This window comes from Neofelis nebulosa, chromosome 13 (assembly GCF_028018385.1).
Source record: "Neofelis nebulosa isolate mNeoNeb1 chromosome 13, mNeoNeb1.pri, whole genome shotgun sequence".
Classification (NCBI taxonomy): Eukaryota; Metazoa; Chordata; class Mammalia; order Carnivora; family Felidae; genus Neofelis; species Neofelis nebulosa.
In genome coordinates this window covers 10,657,065-10,678,479 of record NC_080794.1, presented here as the reverse complement: position 1 = coordinate 10,678,479, position 21,415 = coordinate 10,657,065, and the positions used below count along the sequence as shown (strand labels likewise).

General features: G+C 40.5%; 3 protein-coding genes across 8 annotated transcripts in view; all 3 read left to right on the top strand.

The window, feature by feature from the left end:
- Window positions 1-17,016, top strand: part of LOC131493667 (zinc finger protein 33B-like) — a 94,023-nt gene extending 77,007 nt beyond the window's left edge. For 3 of the 4 annotated variants that reach the window (XM_058698274.1, XM_058698276.1, XM_058698275.1), the window contains exon 5: window positions 14,282-17,016. In XM_058698274.1, the coding sequence (XP_058554257.1) occupies window positions 14,282-16,608 (2,327 nt within the window). In that variant the 3' untranslated portion in view covers window positions 16,609-17,016. The remainder of the gene's footprint in view (window positions 1-14,281) is intronic. The other variant, XM_058698277.1, reaches the window with a different exon arrangement.
- LOC131493665 (zinc finger protein 33B-like) overlaps window positions 1-21,415 on the top strand; it is a 90,711-nt gene that overhangs the window by 8,270 nt on the left and 61,026 nt on the right. The window lies entirely within an intron of this gene.
- Window positions 1-21,415, top strand: part of LOC131493688 (zinc finger protein 37A-like) — an 80,584-nt gene that overhangs the window by 30,810 nt on the left and 28,359 nt on the right. The window lies entirely within an intron of this gene.

The window sequence follows — 21,415 nt, the reverse complement described above, 5'->3', positions numbered from 1 at the left end:
GTCTGCTTTGCTTTTTAGTTTGATGCAGTCCCACGTGCTCATTTTTGCTTTTGTTGCCTTTGTATTTAGGGTCAAATACAAAAACTTATTGCCGAGATTGATGTGTAGCCTACTGCCTGTTTTCTTCGAGGACTTTCATAGTTTCAGGTTTTGTGTTCCAGTCTTCAATCCATTTTGAGTTAGAGTTTGTGTATGGTGCAAGATAGCGGTTTAATTTTACTCTTTTGCATGTGGCTGTCCGTATTTCCTAACACCGTTTATTGAAGTGGTGACTGTCCTTTCCCTATTGTATATTCTTGGCCCCTTTGTCGTAGATTAGTTGACTTAGATGTGGGTTTATTGCTAGACTCCCTGTTCTGTTGCATGGATCTGTGTGTCTGCATGTATGCCAATAGCATACGGTTTTGATTACAGTAGCTTTGTGGTATAGTTTGAAATCAGCAAGCCTGCTACCTTCTGCTTTCTTGTTTCTTCTCAAGATTGCTTTGGCTATTGAGGATTTTTTGTGTGGGCTCCTGGCTGGCTCTGTTGTTTAGTGTCCAACTATTGATTTCAGCTCACGTCATGATCTCACGGTTCATGAGATCGAGGCCTGTGTTGGCATCTGTGCTGACAGTGCAGAGCCCGCTTGGGATTCTCTATTTGCCCCTTTCCTGCTCACATGCATGTGTCGCCTTTCTCTCAAAATAAACAAAGATTAAAAAAAAAATACAATATCTTGTGGTTCTACCTACAAATTTTAGTATTATTTCTTCTAGTGTGAAAATTGCTATTGGTATTTTCATAGGGATTGCATTGAGTATGTAGATTGCTTTCAATAGTAAGGACATTTAAAAAAACTTTTTTTTTTAATGTTCGTTTCTGAGAGATGGAGAGAGAGCATGAGTGGGGGAGAGGCAGAGAGACAGGGAGACACAGAATCCGAAGCAGGCTCCAGGATCTGAGCTGTCAGCAAAGAGCCCACTGCAGGGCTCGAACTCATGAACCATGGGATCATGACCTGAATTGAAGTCAGTTGCTTAAGGGACTGAGCCACCCAGGTAGCCCAGTAAGGACGTTTTAATGCTAATCTTCCAATCTAAGAGTATAGTATATCTTTCCAGCTGTTTGTGTTGTCTTCCATTTCTTTTATTGGTGTTTTCTAGTTTTTAGATTACAGATCTTTTTCCTTCTTGGTTAAGTTTATTCCTAGGTATTTTATAATTTTTGGTGCAATTGGAAAGGTAAATGTTTTCTTAATTATTTATTATTATTATTTTGTTATTAGTGTATAGAAATGCAGCAGATTTTTATATCTTATTTTTTCTTTTTATTCTGCAATCTTAACCTAATTCATACATCCGTGCCAACAGTTTTTTGGTGGAGTCTTTACGGTTTTGTATATATTATATGACTTCACATAGTGATAGTTTCTCTTCTTTAGCAACCTGTATACCATTTATTTATTTATTTTTGTTCTCTGATTTCTGCAGCTAGGACTTAATTCCATTACTGTATTGAATAAAAGTAGGAAGAATGGACATCCTTGTCTTGTTCTTTATGTTAGAGAAAAAGCTTTTAGTTTTTCACCATTGAGTATGCTGTTAGCTTTTGTTTTTTTATATATGGCCATTATTGGGGCACCTGGGTGGCGCAGTCGGTTGAGCGTCCGACTTCAGCCAGGTCACGATCTCGCGGTCCGTGAGTTCGAGCCCCGCGTCGGGCTCTGGGCCGATGGCTCAGAGCCTGGAGCCTGTTTCCGATTCTGTGTCTCCCTCTCTCTCTGCCCCTCCCCCGTTCATGCTCTGTCTCTCTCTGTCCCAAAAATAAATAAAAAACGTTGAAAAAAAAAATTTATATATGGCCATTATTATGTTGAGCTGAGTTCCCTTTAACCCCACTTTGTTGAAGGATAACCTTATGATTTTTTTCCTTTTTTTGGTAATGTGTGTCATGTTGATGGATTTGTGGATGTTTGACCATCCATGCGTGCCTTTAATAAATCACACTTGGTTACAGTATATCTTCCTTTTAATGTATTGTTGCGTTAAGTTTGCTAATATTTTCTAGCATCTGTGTTCATCAGGGATATTCTGTCATGTTCTGTTCTTGTAGCATCATTGTCCGGTTTTGGTATGATGGTAATGCTGGCCTTGTAGAATGAGTTAGGAAACGTCCCTCCTCTTCTATTTTTTGGTTGAGTTTGAGAATGGTATTCTATTTTAGGTGATTTGTGGAATTCACCAGTGAAGGTGTTTGGTCCTGGGCTTTATTTGGTGGGTGTGGGGAAGGGGCTTTATTTTTAGGGAGGCTTTTTTTCCTGATTCAGTTTCCTTAGTATTAATTGGTCTGTTCAGATGTTTTTAGTTCATCATGATTCACTCTTGGTAGACCATTTTTCTAGAGATTCATGCATCTCATCTAGAGTGTCAAATTTGTTATGACATAATTGTTCATAGTAGTCTCTTAAAATCCTTTATGTTTCTGTGGTACGAGTTATAATATTTTATCTTTTCATATTTAATTTATTTGAGTCCTCTTTGTCTTGGTTAGTCTAGTAAAAATTCAGTTTATTTTGTTTGTCTTTTGAAAGAACCAGCTCTTAATTTTATTGATCTTCTCAGATCATATTTCATTTATTTCTGTCCTGATCATGATTATTTTCCTTCCTTCTGCTAACTTGGGTTTCATTTCCTTGTTTTTTTCTAGTTCCTTGAGATGTAAGGTTAGGTTTTTTGTTTGTTTGTTTGTTTGAGAAGTTTCTGGATTCTTATTGTGTTTATCACTATGAATTTCCGTCTGAGTACTGCCTTTCCTGTATCCTTTAAGTTTTGATATGTTGTATTTCCATTTTTATTTGCCTCAAGGTATCCCTTGGTTTCTCTGTTGACTCATTGGTTGTTCAGGAGAGTGTTGTTTAGTCTCCACATATCTGTGAATTTTCCAGTTTTCTTTTTTTTCAACGTTTTTTATTTATTTTTGGGACAGAGAGAGACAGAGCATGAACGGGGGAGGGGCAGAGAGAGAGAGGGAGACACAGAATCGGAAACAGGCTCCAGGCTCCGAGCCATCGGCCCAGAGCCCGACGCGGGGCTCGAACTCACGGACCGCGAGATCGTGACCTGGCTGAAGTCGGACGCTTAACCGACTGCGCCACCCAGGCGCCCCATGAATTTTCCAGTTTTCTTACTGGTAATTGATTTCTAGCTTCATGCAGGAAAGAAGCTTGATTGGGTTTGGGTCTTCTTAAATTTGCTAGGATTTGTTTTTTTGTCTTAATATATCGTCCATCCTTGAAAATTGTTCATGTGTACTTGAGAATTTTTCTTTGTGGATGAAATGTTTGTATATCTCTGCAAAGTCCATCTGGTTTAATGGGGTATTTCAGGACAATGTCAATTTTAAAATGACAACAACTGAGGATTGAACATATTCTAGTGCTCTGTGTTTGTATTTTCCCCTCCCTATTTTATGGTTTTGATGTCAATTCTTGTATCTTTTAATCTTCTGTATGTCTTAACTAATGATTATAAGTAATTATGGTTATTTTTTTGTACTTTGGTCTTTTATGTCTCATACTGCTTTTGTAAGTGATTAACCCACTATCTTCACAACATTAGGATATTCAGAATTTCACTATATATTTGTTTTTACCAGTGAGATTTATACTTTAATATGTTTTCATGTTACTAATTTGTATTCTTTTGTTTCAACTTAAAGAAGTCCCTTTAACATTTCTTGTGAGGCTTTTCCGGTGTTGGTGAATTCTGGCTTTTGTTTGGGAAACTCATTTATTTGTCCTTTGATTCTAAATGAGAGCTTTGCTGTGTATTGTTGTCCAGTAAAGGTTTTTCTTTTCCCATTCTTTGAATATACCATGCCACTGCCTTCTGACTGGAAAAAGTTTCTGCTGAAGGATCTGATAATCTTACGAGAGTTCCCTTTTCTGGAACCAGTTGTGGATTTTTTGCTACTTTTAACATTCTCTCCGTGTCTTTAGTTTTTGGCACTCTATCTCATAATGTTTTTGGTGTGGGTTTTTTGAATTCATCTTACATGGAAATTTCTGGGCTTCCTGGGTATGGATTTCTTTTTTCCCCCCCAATTTGGGGAAGTTTCGGCTATTATTTCTCTCAGTGAATTTTCTGCCCCTTTCTTTTTCATCCCCTTTTGTGATTTCTATAATGCAAATGTTGGTCTGCTGTATATTGTCTCATATGTCTCTTAAGCTGTGTTCACTTTTCCCCCTGCTCTCATTGGGTGAGTTCCACTGTCTGACTGCAGGTTACTGATTCATTCTGCCTCATTGTTCTGCTATTGAATTCCTCTAGTATTTTTCAGTTGTCTTACTGTATTTTCTGTTTGGTACTTTCTTGTACTTTCTTCATGTTGAGGTTCTCACCGTGTTCGTCCGTTTTCTCCTGAGTTCGATGAGCATCTATATGACTATTATTTTGAACTCCTTATTAGGTAAATCACTTGTCTCCATTCTTGGTTGCCTGTCAAATCTTCATGTTGTCTAACCAGCCTCTTTTATTTGTAGTGGCTTTCAGTAGTTGAGGGTGTTCCAAGACCTGTCACTGTCCCAAGGGGAGGATCTCACTCAGCATCTAGATTCAGGCTGATTGGAAGGGAGATCTTCAGACGGTATCTCTTAAAGTATGCAAATATGTACGGGCCTGTGAGACCGGAAGCAGAAGTGATGCTGGCCACCAGAGCTGGGGAATCTAAAAGTGTTCACTAGGCAGTAGGCGCCCCAGTATGGTGGAGGAGTATACACACTGCTTTCCAGAAGACCCTGGCGAGCTGGAGTGAGGCAGAGGGAGAACGCGGAGAGAAGATACCCTCCAGCTCGAGTGAATCAGAGGGAGAGTGCACTGTTGGTGCTCTCTTACCATTGTCGGATGATAAACCAGCCTTGCGTTAGTAGGATAAATCTCACGGGGTCTTTGTGTGCAATCCTCGTAATGTGTTACTCGATAACATTTGCTAGTATTGTGCAGAGTATCTGTGGGTCTGTATTCCAAAGATGTTGCTCTTAGTTGTTTTAGACATTGAACTGTAGTCTTCTTCTCTCATCATGTCTGAGTTTAGTGCCGATGTAATATAAGGCTCATATAATTAGGGGGCGCCTGGGTGGCGCAGTTGGTTAAGCGTCCGACTTCAGCCAGGTCACGATCTCGCGGTCCTTGAGTTCAAGCCCCGCGTCAGGCTCTGGGCCTATGGCTCGGAGCCTGGAGCCTGTTTCCGATTCTGTGTCTCCCTCTCTCTCTGCCCCTCCCCCGTTCATGCTCTGTCTCTCTCTGTCCCAAAAATAAATAAAAAACGTTGGAAAAAAAAAATTAAAAAAAACTAATAATTAGGTGGGAGGTGTTCTTTTCTATTGTTTGCAGGAGTGTTTGAATAATTAATATTATTATTTAAACGAGTTTAAAAATTCACCAGTGAAACCATCTGGACCTCGGCTTCCTTTATGGGCAGTTTTCAAATGACTGCAGTGTGTTTACTTCTTACACTTTTTTTCAGATAGCTTATTTCTTCTTGAGTTGTTATATTTTTTCCGATTGTAGGAATTTTTGTATTTCAGCCAAGTTATCAAATTAGTTCAAAACATTCACTTACAATTGTTTTTGTAGCGTAGAAAACATTCCAGGTTTGTAATGTGAGTACATTCTATCCCTAGCGTGTGTACTGTCTTTATTCCACAGCTTCAGTAATTTATTTTTTTTAGAAACATTTATTTGTTTGTTTTTGAGAGAGTGCACATGAGAGTGAGCAGGTGAGGGGCAGAGCGAAAGGTGGACAGAGAATCCCGAGCAGGCTCCACGGTGCCAGCACAGAGCCCAATGCAGGGCTCAGTCACGCGAATCATGACATCATGATCTGAGCCGAAATCAAGAGTTGAATGCTCAACTGATTAAGCCACCCACCCAGGCGCCCCATAACTTCAGTAGTTTGACTCTTATCTCTCTTATTTCCATGTCAGCCTAAATACAGTTTAGTCAGGCTTATTGATCTTTTAAAAGAGTTATCTATTGCCTTTCTTTGCTGGTTTATTAATTTTTACTTTTCTCTCATTTCCTATCCTTGCTTGCTTTCAATTTGTATTGCTTTTTCCTCCATTGTTCTCAGGTGTACAAGGCAGGTTATTGATTTGGATCGTTCTCGTTTAATATGATATTGTAGGATAAATTGTCTTCTAAGTACTGTTTTCTGTTTGTTTCATAAGATATGGTATATTTTGTCTTTGTTTTTACTAAAAAGTGTTTTCAGTTTTCTGAATATTGTTTCCCTCTATTTTATTCAGAGATATGTTATTTAATCTCCAATTGTGAGTTTTCAGAATTCCTTTATATGATAGATTTATAATTTCCTTCCATTTTGGTGGGAGAACCTTTTAAAATGTATTTTTGGGAACCTTTTGTGTGTACTTTTGAAGAATGCATTATCTGCTCTTTTTGAGTGGATTGTCTTATATATATTTGTTAGGCTGGTTACTTCATAGTGTTTTTCTATCTTTTTTTTTCTCTTATTTGTATTCTATCCCTTGTTTTATCCATTACTTAGTGGGGGATATTAAAATCTGTAATTGTTGATGTGTGTATTTTTGCTTTGAATTCTCTCAGTATTTCTTGAGACTCGTCGTTAGTAGCGTATAATTGCTTGGATTTTTGTCTCCTTTACTGATGGATTGTTTTCATTATGTAATGTCCCACTTTATCTCTAATTATGTATTTTGTGTTAAAGTGGATTTTGTCTGATATTAGTATAGCCTGTCCAACCTGCTTACTGATGCTATATACTTGATTGATCTTTCTCTGCTTTTAAAATTTTCTACCTATTTGTGCCTTTAAATACAGTGTGTCTTGTAGATACCATGTGTTTGAATTTACATATTTTCTACAAGCTGACAATTACTGCTTTTTAAAAAAAATGTTTTTTTACATTTATTTATTTTTGATAGAGACAGAACAAAAGTGGGAGAGGGGAAGAGAGAGAGAGAGACAGACACACACACACACACACACACACACACACACACACACACACAGAACCCGAAGCAGGCTCCAGGCTCTGAGCTATTAGCACAGAGCCCGACGCGGGGCTCGAACTCACAAACCGTGAGATGATGACCAGAGCCAGAGTCGGACGCCCAACCACCAAGCCACCCAGGTGCCCCTATGCTTTTTGATTGGATTTCTAAATCCATTCCCAGTTTTCCGTTATTGATACGGCTGGATTTACTCCTGCCATATTACGTTTTGACATTTATCTGCCCTACCCAGCCTTATGACCCTTTAGTTCTTTTATATTATTGCCTTCATTTTCATTAAGTGAATATGGTTTAGCATAATATTTTAATTCTACGGTGACCATTTCACTCAATTATTTTCATGATGGTTGTTATTAAAATTCACCTAAGAAATTCACCCTATCACCATACTTCAGGTTTATACTCCCTCATCTACAGTGAAGTATAGAAAGGTCATTCATATGTAATTCTACTTCTTCTACTCTATTTTTGTGAGGTTCCTTTTGTACATAGTAGATCTGTATATGTTTAAATTCCAGCAATACATTGTTGAATTACTATTTTATATAATTGGATGTCTTAAAAAGAAACTGAGAGAAGAAAGGATAGCAAATATCTCTTTGTGGAGTTCATTATATTAACTTTCTTATTCACCATTTCTGCTTCATTTGCTACTGTGGATTCCGGTTACCATCCATGGTTATTTTCTCACCCCAGTTTGCCTTTGTTTTTCTGCCTCATTTTGCCTTATTGTCAAATACATTTATTTCTACGGTTACAGACCCAACAGTATCGTTATATATGTAAAGATTGTTGCATGGCCTTGGCCAAATGGTTAGAAGAAATACTTCTTTATCCTGTCTTTTAAAATAGTTACTTTTACCTACAATCTTTGTGGATTTGAAGTAATGACTGGGAATTTATGGGTTAATTTATATCGCCTTCAGTTTTGAAAGCAGTGCTGTTATTTTGGTTGACTGTTTTGGGGTTTTTTTGTTTTGTTTTGTTTTTGTTTGTTTTATTCCCCCAACACACTCTGTCATCCTACCTCCTGGATTCTGTGTTTCTGATGAGAAGTCAGGTGGTCATCTTACTGGAGTTCCCTTGTATGTGATGAGTTGTACTTCTCTTGATACTTAAGAAATTTTTTTTCCTCTTTGCTTTTTAATATTTTTACTGTGATGCTTCTTGACGTGGATCTGTTTATCCCACGTGGTGTTCGTCTATCATTTTGTGTTTGAATATTCTTTTTCTCTAAATTTGAAAGATTTCACCATAACTTTGTTGAATAATTTTTCTGCCCCTTCCACTTTCTTCTCTTCTTTTGATATTCCCATTATGAGTATGTTGGTGCAGATAATGGTATCTTTCATATATTTGAGGCTTTGGTCAGTTTTCTTCATTCTTATTTCTTTCTAGTGTTTAGACTGTATTATAAGTTTACTAATTCTTTCCTCTATAACATTCAGTCAACTGTTGAGCCCATCTAAGGAATTTACGGTGTAGTTACTGTAAATTGTCAAATTTAGAATTTTCACTTAATTCTTTTCCTTTTTTTTTATATTTTCTGTGTTACAGGGTATCAACACTACCTTCCTTTATCCCGTAAATGTGGTTCCCTTTGTTTTTAGTTTATTTTTGAGAAAGAGAGAGACAGAACATGAGCAGGGGAGGAGCAGAGAGGGAGAGACAGAATGCGAAGCAGGTTCCTGGCTCTAAGTCAGCACAGAGCCCCCTGCGGGGCTCGAACTCACGAGCCATGAGATCATGACCTGAGCCAAAGTCGGACACTCAACCGACTAAGCCACCCAGGCGCCCCAGTGGGGTTTCCCTATTGAACATGTTTATAACAGCTGCTTGGAGGTCGGCTAAATCCAGTATCCAGACCCTCTCAAGGACAGTTTGTTGCCTATTGCTTCCCCCATGTATGTGAAATTTTCCCATTTGTCTTGTGAACCTGTAATTTTGGACGAAAGCATATTTTAGATATTTTGTACCGAGTCTGATAGGGCCTCTTGTTATTTTTGCTTGCTTATGTATTTGTTAAGTGACTTGATTGTAATATTTGATTGAAGTCTTTTCCTCTTGCAGTGTACTGTTGGCTGATGTCTCTTGTCAGAGGGCTCTGCCTTGGGCAGTGCACATGGTTCGTAGAATGGCAGTCGTGTTGAGAGGGTGCTCTTTGAGTGTGTCTATGATGATTAATTCTGGGTGTCAACCCGAGTGGCCTCAGGGATGGCCAGACTGGTCAAAGTGTGTCTTGGGGGGTGTTTCTGGAAGCAGCATTTGACTCAGTAGACTGAGTAAAGAGATCCACCCTCACCATTATGGTCAGATATCCTCTAATTCGTTGAGGACCTGAATGGAACAAAAGGCAAAGAAGGACAAATTCTCTTTCTCTTTTTGCGCCGGGACGTCCATCCTCTCTGGACAGAATCAGTGCTCCTGGTTGTGGGGCCTTCAGGCTCTGGGACTTACACCACCAACCCTCTAGTTGGCAGGCCTTTCATCTTTGCTGGGAGTTACACCATCACCTCCCCTCGTTCTCAGGCCTTTTGAAATACAGTTGGCTTTCCTGGCTCTCCAGCTTTCAGACAGCAGACTGTGGGACTTCTTGTCGTCCGTAAGTGCAAAAGCCGGGTCCTTTAATAAACCTCTTCCTTTGTCTGTGTCGCTCTCACACGTACATATAGTACCTGGCTCTGTTTCTCTGGAGAACCCTGATTAACAGTCTCTTTCACTGATCTCTGTGTTAACCTCCCTGCCTCTAATGGTGTCACATTCTGCCCTTAGCCTCTACTCATTGTTGGCTCTTTGCTCAATGTTTCCAACGTTGTCCTGAGTCACACATTCTATAGTTTGGTCCAGTTAAATGTGAGTCCTTTCAGAGAGTAGCGTGTGAGGCGACTCTTTGGTACTGCCCTTCATGCCACCATTTTTGAAATCATCTCCTGGAAAACACAGGTGGAGGAAATCATTAGAATATCTTCATCTATCATAAGTGTATTTGTGTGAATGGTTCTGGTGGATTGGAACAAATGCAATAGCCTGGGATGCCTCTTCTTTGTCTCTTTGCCTTGTTCCTTCTGGTGTAATGTCTCTTGTGTTCCAGAGCTGCACACGCCACCAGCTGAGTTTGCCAGGAGCCCCCAAAGAACCAGGCTTTTTAAAAAATTAATTTCTCTTTTTGTTTGTTTCTTTTTGAGATAGAGTTCACGCGTGAGCAGGGAGGTGCAGAACACAGAATCTGAGGCAGGCTCCAGGCTCTGAGCTGTCAGCACAGAGCCCGACCCAGGGCTTGAACCGAGCCCTGACATGACCTGAGTTGAAGTCAGAAGCTTAATCTACTGCGCCACCCAGTTGCCCCCCAAATGACCAGCTTTTTGAGTTAACACTTGTACAACTGTTTTTCTGTTTCTGTTTTATTAACAGAAGGGATCATGTGGGACTTGAGAAAACTGACCTGGAATGACTCACTCTAAGGCATCCTTTAGTAAATCTGCTGGGCCTTAATAATGAATAAAAAGTCTTATCTGTATTATTTATTTCCTTTAAAAAATTTTTTTTACATTTATTTATTTTTGAGAGGGAGGGACAGAGCACAAGTCAGGGAGGGGCAGAGAGAGAGAGGGAGACTCAGAATCTGAAGCTGTCAGCACAGAGCCAGGTGCTGGGCTCAAACTCACAAACCGTGACATCGTGACTTGAACTGATGTCAGACACGTAACCGACAGAGCCACCCAGGCGCCCCTGTATTATTATTTTTTTAAATTTATTTATTTTGAGAGAGAGAGAGAGAGAGAGAGAGAGAGAGAGAGAGAGAGAGAGAGAGAAGAGTGTACACGTACTCATGAGCAGGGAAGGGGCTGAGAGCGCAGAGGGCTTGAACTCACAGACCAAACCGTGGCATCATCAAGTGTCAAAACAACTTAACCACTTGAGCTCCCTTATCTATATTATTTTAAGTTTAGTTTTGTATTTCTCTGTTTTTACCTTCATTATTTCCCTCTTTGTGCTTTAACTTCTTTCTTTTACATTACTGTTGCCTTTTTGTAGTTTTTTTTGAGTTACGGATTTGCTTTTTTCATTCTTTTTCACTGATGCAAGACATTTAATGCTATGAAATCTCTGATCAGTACGTGTATCCCACATAGACTCATAAGTAATATTTACAGTAGTTTTTTTGGTTTAGAAATTCAGCTATGTGTTTCCTTTTTCAACAAAGAGCAGTTTACTAGACAGTTGTTTGGTTTTGAGGTCCTGATGGAAGAAGTTTGTTCTTCCCGAGTAAGTTCTAGTTTTAGTGCATTGTTTCCTGAGCATGTTACCTTTATCAGGTTTTTTTTAAATGTTTCTTGCACCCTAGAGACGTAAGTGTATTTTGTGTTAACGTTTTAATTTTCGAAAATTGTGTATGGGTCATAATACATGTCTTCCTGATTGCTGTCGTTGCGTCTCTACATCCCGACATCGTACTTTCTGATCTTTCTTAATACTCATTTTATCAGTGTGTTTGCTTCACGAATGTTGTTTGGTGTTTTGATACTCCTTACTGTTACTTGTACATTCAAAGTTGTGGATGTTAGCCTTGTGCTTTGTTTTTTGTCCTTCCTGATAACTAGATTTTATCTGTTTCCTTAGTGTTTCCCTTTGCCTGGAACAATATTGACCATTCCTGTGTTTTTAGCTTTTTGAGTCATTTTCTGTCAGTGTGTTTCCCCTTTGCAGCAGAAATTTGATATTTGTTTGTAATCCACTTGAAGTCATTTTATTAAGTGGTGAGTTAAGCCCATTCACATTTACTACCAGGATTCCTGTCTGGTCTCATATCTGGCATTTTGTTAACATTTCATGAGTATCATATTCACTGAACCATTCTGTTTCGTCTTTTTGTTCATTTTGAAGGAGTCCATTAGAAACTTTAGATGTTTTTGTTCTAGTGGTTACTCTTACAGTAACGTCTCTTATACTGCCTTTAGTTGCTCATTTCCTTATTTAACCTGCCATTTGGTTTTCAGCTTTTAGTGACCTTTAGAGTGTTTAGTGACCTTCTTTAGACTATTCCATGGCTCTCACTTAGCTTACTGTTATTTCTTCTCCTTTTTCCTGTATCCAGTAGTCTTTTTATGTGCATTATTTCTGCTTCACTGGAATATGTAGCATTTATATATTACTCTTATGTTCTTGTTCTCAACTTTCTTTTGGTCTTAGTCCTACACTGCTCAGGTTTTCTACCAGTGTTTCCTATCAAATACTGGTTGCTTGAAGTTTGTCCTCTTCTAGAAGGTTCCGTGATTACATTATTACCTGATTTCTTGAATCTCTAATATGATCGACCTCTTCCCAGAGCCTGGATACTTTTAAAGGATCACGTGGCTGGATATACAACCCTTGACGTCTACTTGGTTATTTGTTGAAAAGGTTGCTGCACTGACCTCACTTTGTTTATTGGTGACAGAGTCTCTTGCCCAATCTACATGTTTGTTTGCTTATTGAGACTTGATCTTTCTGTCCAGAGGAGACTTCTTCACTTTTAAGGTTTACAGTTTCCTTAAAGCATGTCTTAGGAAGGACTGTTTCAGGTCAGCTTTCCTGACGGAAAAGGAAAGTTCATGGTGGTCCTTAAAATATGCGGGTAAGATCTCTTTTTATTTCTGGGCAATTTTCTTAGATAATGGTTTTCAATACTGTATTTATTCCATTGTTTTCTTTTTTTCTCTTTAGACACTACAGTCACACATATAATTTTAATTAAAAACATGTATTTTATTATTTTGTAGATCACCTGCTTTATCCAGAACTTTCTCTGTGATCCAGTTTTCTTTCTTTGGTTTTATTGTCATTCTTTTTTCTGCTCTATTGTCATGTCTTTTTTCATGCTGTTTATTAAAATTTCATTCAAGTCTCTTTTCTCTTCATGCTTCCTAGGAGTTGGCCTGAACCGCTCTGACAAAACACCACAGAGTGGGTGGCCTAAGTAACAAATTTATTTTTTCACACATCTGGAGGCTGTATGGCCAAGATGAAGGTATCCTCAGGGTGCCCTCGGGTGCCTTCTGGTGAGCCCTCTGTCTTCAGCTTGCAGACAGCACCTTGTGGCCCTCTCCTCACATGGCTTTTTTTCTGCAAACAGGGAGAGCAGGAAAGGGCTGGTGTCTCTTCGGCTTCTGATATGGATGTCTTTCCTGTCATTAGTGCTACACCCTGATAATGTAATTAAACCTCACGGCTTCAACATACGAATTTGGGAGGGGGACAGTTGAGCTCATAACCAGGTTCTTACAATTTGAGTCATATTCTAAGATCACTCTGGCCTTTTTACAATTGAATTCCTCACCCGATCAGCCCTTGCCTCCGTAGTTCCCATTAATACTCCAAGTCCCTTGTGTTGGAGTTCTCGGTGGTCTGAGCTGTCATCTGTCAGAACGAAGATGTCTGCTCCATATTTTCCCTCTCACGGTGGGACTTCTCCTTTGAGGGAGTGATTTTATTTGCATTTAATTATCTATACGTTCTAGGGGCGCCTGGGTGGTTCAGTCTGTTGAGCGTCTGGCTTCAGCTCAGGTCAGGATCTTACGGTTCCTGAGTTTCAGTCCCATGTCGTGCTCTGTGCTACGAGCTCAGAGCCTGGAGCCTGCTTTGGGTTCTCTGTACCCCTCTCTCTGCCACTTCCTCGCTCATGCTCTGTTTCTCTCTCTCTCAAAAATAAATATTAAAGAAAAAGAACTTTAATTATCTCTCAGTTCTCTGTCTCTTCCTCTACGTGTCGTTGCCACAGACTCAAACTGACTCTTTATATAGATGTGGACTCTATATCAGTTTCTTCTGTATTAAATGTTTATTTCCTCAGTGGTGGTTTGAAGTCAGTAGTATTTTGTATTTCCCAGTTACGCTGAAGTCACGGGTTGTCGATTGGTCATTTTATTTGCTCTCCGTATGTTGATCTTTAGAGGTATTTGGAGGATAGATGGAGGCGTTCCGAATTTAGTAGCTGCCGTTACGTAACTCAGACGTCGGAATGCAGATGTATGGTTGTAGTAGTTTTCTCTCCTTTCTTCCACCATGCCAGGCCTTTTGTTTCTTGTTTCCATTTTCGTATTTCATGTCCAACAGAAGAAATCGAAAAAATAAGTACTTATAGTTATTTTCTTCCTTGGAGACTAGACAAAAAATCAAAATCTGCTAAAACATAGGGCGTTTGTATATACGTTGCATTCCAGAAGAAATGAGTTAGTATTTATGTGTACGGTTAATTTTTTTTATCTTTAGAAGTCTGGGAAACTGATCACAAGAAAGGAAGGAGCCGAGAAAACCAGCATAAACCTGTGAAGGAAGTTGCATTCATCAGTAAGAAAACGCTGACCAAGGAACGTGATATTGTAATAGGAAAACCATTTAACCTGGACACAAATTCGTTTCCTTCCAGAGAAAGCCTCTGTCAGTGTGACTCATATGGAGTGAGTTTCAGCTGTATTTCTGAATTGTGTATCAATAAGAAAAGACGTTTGGGAGAAAAGACTGGTGAATTTAGTGCCTGTGGAAAATTGCTACTCAGTATTAAACACAAGAAAACTCCTACTAGTGAGAAAAGTGAATTTTTTAAACATGGGGAAACTTTCAGTCAGGATGAGGACTCTGTTGATCGTGAAAAGATTCAAAGTGCAGAGAAAAATTTTGAATATTACATGTATCAAGAAACCTTCCCCAAAAAGGCAACATTGAGTACGTACAAGAGAGAGATCACTGAAGAGAATCACTCTGAATGTATTGAATATGGGAGAACCTTCTTTCCTAACTCCTCTTTCTTGTTACATCACATGAATGCCTCCGACGAGAATCACTGTGGACTGCGTGGTTGTGGGAAATCGTTATGTGTGAAGTCTACCCTTTTGAAACCTCATGGGGCACGTATGAAACCCTCGGAGTGTAGTGAGAGTGGGGATCGTTTCCGGGGGGATTTATGCCTTCCACAACTTCAGAAAACTCATACAGGAGAGAAACACTTTGAATGCAATGAATGTGGGAAAGCGTTTTGGCATAAGTCCCACCTCACTCGACATCAGAGGATACACACAGGAGAGAAACGCTTTCAGTGTGATGAATGTGGAAAAACTTTCTGGGAGAAGTCAGACCTCACGAAACATCAGAGATCACACACGGGGGAGAAGCCCTATGTGTGCAACGAATGTGGTAAAGCCTTCAGCCACAAGTCCGCCCTCACGATACACCAGAGAATACATACAGGGGAGAAACCCTATCAGTGTAGCGCGTGTGGGAAAACTTTTTACCAGAAGACAGACCTCACCAAACACCAAAGGACACACATAGGGCTGAAACCCTATGAATGCTATGAATGTGGGAAATCCTTTTGGATCAATTCACACCTTATCCTGCATCAGAGAACTCATACAGGGGAGAAACCATTTGAATGTCCTGACTGTGGGAAATCTTTCTGTCAGAAGGCATATCTTACACAACATCAGAAAACCCACGTAAAGGATAAACCCTACAAATGTAATGCATGCGGGAAAACTTTCTACCACAAGTCAGTACTCACCAGGCATCAGAAAATTCATACAGAGTTGAAACCTTATGAATGTTGCGAATGTGGGAAAACGTGTTTGGAGTCTGACCACATGGTGCATCAGAGAAACACAGGGGAGAAACCCTTTGTGTGTCCTGAATGTGGGAAATCCTTCAGCCGTAAATCTACCCTCTCTCAACATCACAGGACACATACAGGGGAGAAACCGTTCGAGTGTCATGAATGTGGAAAAATCTTCTATAATAAATCGTCCCTAAGTAAACATAGTAGGATACACACAGGGGAGAAACCCTACGGATGTAATGAATGTGGGAAAACTTTCTGCCAGAAGTCTCAGCTCACTTATCACCAGAGAATCCACATAGGTGACAAACCTTATGAGTGTAATCAATGTGGAAAGGCTTTCTGTTATAAGTCAGCTCTAATTGTGCACCAGAGAACTCATACAAAAGAAAAGCCCTATAAATGTAATGAATGTGGGAAGTCTTTCTGTGTGAAGTCAGGACTTACTCTACATCAGAGAAAACACACAGGGGAGAAACCCTATGAATGTAATGAATGTGGAAAATCTTTTGTCCAGAAGTCTAGGCTCACTCAGCACCAGAGAATGCACATAGGAGAGCAACCCTATGAATGTAATGAATGTCGAAGGGCTTTCTGTGATAAATCAGCTCTAAGTGTGCACCAGAGAACTCATACAGAAGAAAAACCCTATAAATGTAATGAATGTGGGAAATCTTTCTATTTGAAGTCAGCACTTCTTATACATCAGAGAAAACACACAGGGGAAAAACCCTACAAATGTAACCAATGTGGGAAATCCTTCATTCATAGATCTTCTCTCACAGTGCATTATAGGGTTCACACAGGGGAGAAATCTTGTCAGTGTAATGAATGTGGGAAAATTTTTTACCGTAAATCAAACCTTGTTAACCATCAGAGGTCACACACAGGCGAGAAGCCCTATGAATGTAACACATGTGGAAAGCCCTTCTCTCAGAAGTCAAACCTCATTGTACATCAGAGAACACACACACAAGAAAAACCTTAGGATTGCAGTGGGTCTTAGGAATGTTGAGCTGTGGTTCAGCAGTCGCTCCGCTTCAGAGAACTCACGTTGTAGAGGAAGCAATGTCAATGTCCTGAATGTTGAATAACTTTCGTCCACAAACTGGCCTTATTTTACCCCGAAGTAGACTGCAACACATAAAGGACAGTCTTGTTAAGTAACATTCCTTTGAATGTCCCTAGCAAATGCGGGCATAGAACCTTGAAGATGTTTTGATTTTATAAGATTTGTTTTTAGCTAAAATACAAAGTAGGATATGTTAATTTCTATTAAGGAGAATTCTTTCAATTTGAGACATACAGCTTGAAGATTGTCTTTAGAGGTAATATAACATTGGAAGTTGTGTTTTGGTTTTGATGCCTTATTTCTTTAGGCAACATAAGAAGTTGTAATTTTGATGGGGCGCCTGGGTGGCGCAGTCGGTTGGGCGTCCGACTTCAGCCAGGTCACGATCTCGCTGTCCGTGAGTTCGAGCCCCGCGTCGGGCTCTGGGCTGACAGCTCAGAGCCTGGAGCCTGTTTCAGATTCTGTGTCTCCCTCTCTCTCTGACCCTCCCCCGTTCATGCTCTGTCTCTCTCTGTCCCAAAAATAAATAAAAAAAAAAACGTTGAAAAAAAAAAATTTAAAAAAAAAAAAAAAAAAAAGAAGTTGTAATTTTGAGAGGAATATTGTGCAGTGTACAATAAAAAAATGTCAAATGAAACAATACACTGAAAACAAGTAATTAGTAGTATGTTTTAGTAGTAATATGTAGCATGCTCACGTGCCCTTCCCTGAGCTTTAGCTAAAGATATCTTACATGACCGTGGTATATTCTAGAGCAGAAATATGGACGATACCATAATACTCACTTACATTCACATGTCAGTAGTTTTTATATGCACTACGTGTATGTGAAGTTTTATGAAATGTTCTTGCTTATAGTTTAAGTATCAGTTAACACTGGTTACAAAATCAAAAGGGAATCTGTAATCTGTCCTAATTGCATTGGGATTACAAAGCAATCAGGATTTCACCACAAGAAGTTCTGATGTGTTAATAACCATATCATTTCGGCGAACTTAATCCTGGCAGTTCATGTGAATATGAAGCTTATAAAAAGGAGAGATAAATTTAATAATTACGGCAACCCTGTTAAATGCTTCTGTGAATTGTCCCTTAAGTTTACAGGACTCCTGTATCTTCAAATGCTACCTTCTGTAACCTGTGTGTTTCATATGCCTAGTGGAAGTTGATATAATTGGGAATTGAATATAGACACTCCTAGTTCAGCAGTTGTTTCAATATCAGGCACACCTCCCATGTATGTAGCAACCTGGAGTAATGTCTTGAAAGGAAGCCCAGAAAGCTAATAGGTAACCATTTAAAATATATAAATCGAAATAACAAAATGGTAAGTGTGTTCTGTAATCTCATTTTCCCCTTTCAAGCCGTGGGGTGTCTTGAGTGTACATATGTGAATCCTCCAGCCCTCAGCCTCAGTCGTACAAACCCCTGGAAGTAACTGCCCTCTAAGGCAAAGTTCAGAATAGAAGCCACAGACAGACTATATGACACTTAGGGTTGTAAACTAGGCTGTAAATTCAGGGGTCCAGTGTGCCCAGAAACAGATCTGGGCCCTTGGAGATTTTTGATTATATGAGAGGGTAGGTTGAGACTCTAGCAGAGCCAGAGGAAGCTCAGAGTGAGGCTTTTATGGACCGACAGAGTGTAAAGATGATATAATACATTTCAAGCTCCGATTTAAAAATCAGGTTACACAAACTAACTATCTTAAGTTGCCAGGTAGTCTAAGCTTTCATCTTCGGAAACTAGAAAAAGAAGAGTTAACTAAATCCAAAATGAGCAAAACAAATAATAAGAATTAGAGCAGAAGTCAGTGAGATGTTTGAAAAGAGAACCAATAAACCAAAAGGTAGTTATTTGAAAAGGTCAATAAAACCGATAAACCTTCAGCTAGGTTAACTAAGAAAAAGAGTAGATACAAGTCGCCAATAGGAGAAATGAAAGACATAACAACTGATTACATGGACATTAGGGGATAGTAATGTTACAGACAACTCTGCCCACAAATTTCATAACCTAGATGTATTCCTTGAGAGACACAATCTGCCTAAACTCACAGAAGTATAAATTTGTGTAGGCAAATATCTATTAAAGAAACTGAGTTCATCCTTAATCTTCCAAATCAGAAAGTTCAGGCCCAGATGTGTTCACTGGTGACTTCTAGCAAACACTTAAGGAAGGAAGAAATGACACCAGTTCTCTACAACCTCTTCCAAAAAGGAGTAGAAGAAATCCTTCCTAACTTCATTCTGTGATGCTTATTATAGTAGCAAAACCAGGCAGAGACATTATAGGAAAGGAAAGCAACAGGGGTGCCTGGCTGGCTGAGTCAGTTGAACACGCGACTCTTAATCTCAGGTCCTGAGTTCGAACCCTAGCTTGGGTGTGATTACTTTAAAAAAATTCTGAAAAGGAAAGCTAGATGCCTGTATGTCTTGGAACATAGATGCTGAGATCCTCAACAAATCGTCACCAAGTTGAATCCCACAATATATAATTAGGTGGCATGACCATGTGGGATTTATTCCAGGGGTGCTGTGCTGGTTCAACATTTGATAGTCGGGTAGTCACCTGTCGCATCAGGAGGCAAAAGAAGAAATAATCATATGATCTTATCAGTAGGTGCAGAAGAGCCTTTCACAAAACGTTAACCGAAATCCACAATAAGAAATCTCAGCAGGCTGGGAGCATGGGGAACATTAACTTGGTACAGAACATCTCCAACAGCCCTACAGCTAACGTTGTACTTTCATGGTGAGACGCTAGATGCTTTCCCAGTGAGAAGAGGAGAGCAAAGAGGTCCCTGTCCCTGCTCTTTCACCCTCCTTCTGGAAGTCCTCGCCGACAGAGCAAGACCAGAGAAGGAGAGAGACTTGGATTGGGAAGGAGGAGAGAAAACTGTGTACAGTCACACATAACATGATTGCCCATGTAGGAAATTTCCGGGAGTCGACAATAAAACACGCTGACGCGAGTTCACCAGGTTTTAGGATACGGTGATTGGGTGGGTGGTAAAAAGAAAGGAGCCGTTCGGTAACAGGAGACATGCAGGAGCCTTTACGTGCATATTGTTGAATGAGACAAGCCAATCTGAAAGGCTTTCCACCTTACATTGCCAGTTCTAGTGCGTTCTGGAAAGGCACGTGGGGAGACAGTAAAAGGATCGGTGGTCACCAGAGGATTGAGGCAGGGGAGGGAAGGCTGAATAGGTGGATTATGGAGGACTTTTAGGACAGTGGGGGTATGCTGTAGGATATTGTAACGGTAGATGGCGTGCGGATCCTTTGCCAGTGCCCAAAAATGTAACACGGGGTAAGGCCTAATGTAAACTGTGGTCTTCAGGTAGTACTCCTGTATCAGCATTGACTCATCAGTTGTAACAAATGGACCACACTAGTGCAAGATATGCATGATGGGGGGCTGCAGAGGGGTAGGAGTGAAGGGGTGTATAGGAACTCGACTTTCTGCTCCATGTGTCTGTAACTCTACGACTACTCTAAAATGTAAAGTGTGTGAAAGAAATGAACCATCCTGTCTGCCTATAGCAATATAGAGGAATCTCCGAGGGTGTTTCTTCTATAATTACGAAGTTAGAAACACAGTATTCAGTACCACTTTTCCCATGGTGGGAGGCAGAATGCATTCTCAGAAATCATATACTGACCATCGCTAAAGCCTATTTTCAGCTGTAGCTTCCTGTTGTTATAAGCCTTCTTGTCTTTTCTGCAAGTGTCGTAAATTTCTCACCTCTCTTCATAACATCTTGTTTCTGTACTAAGTTTCCGTTGGTCCTGTGTTCCTGCACTACAAATATAATGGCCACTGATGAACATTTGAGCTGTGCCTATAGTCTTCAGAATATTTTTAATCACAGTAACTGTGGTCTGAAGTTAAGGCCCAGTGTCCTAGACTCTTGACATCTGAAACCAACATGGAGTGAACCCTCCTAGCAGGAGGCAGTTAACACCGTGGGCATGACTAAGAGGATGGTCCATCTAAGACCCGGGTCACCACGTAAGACCTAGTTCATCCAGTTGTCATTAAGTGATTGTTGTTGACTAACGAGTTCTGAGATAGGACAAAGGCCACCTGGGACCGAGCTACCGGTTGCTGGCAGACAGCCTCTTGCTGTGGACTGTGCTGCCTGTTTTGGGTGTCACTGTTTCCTCCCCTGGCAACAAGCTCTTGGCCCTAAGAATTGTTAATTGGCTGTACCCCAGGTGCCTGGGCTCCGGGTTCAGTCAGTTTGGCTGGTGTCGTGAGACGCTCCGCCTGTAGAGGCAGTGACGCCACCGCACTTTAACTGGTGAGCATTTGAGCCCCAGCTACCCAGGGTCGAGGGTCTGGCTGGCACTCTCTGGTTACTGTGTACCGTGTGTTGGCCGTCCCCGGCTGTTGAGGGTGGCCACGCTTACCAGTTTTTGTCATTGTGCCCCAGCGGGGAGGGCATGCAGATGGCCCTTGGTGAAAGTTTGGAAAGCTGGGCTGCCCTGGCCCCGGGAGCATGAAGCGTGCACGGCCCTCGGTGTGTGATGAGCTGTTGTTCACGTGCGGGCAGCGGCCGTCCCCATCTCTTGCTGCCCCTTCCCCTGCTGCCATTGCACACACGCCTCACGCCCGAGGGTGCCGAGGTGCACACCTGTGGTGTCCTGTGGCCCAGAGGCTGATGAGAAACAAAAGGGTACGTCTTCCAAATGGCCAGAGGAAGGACCTCAACTGCGCT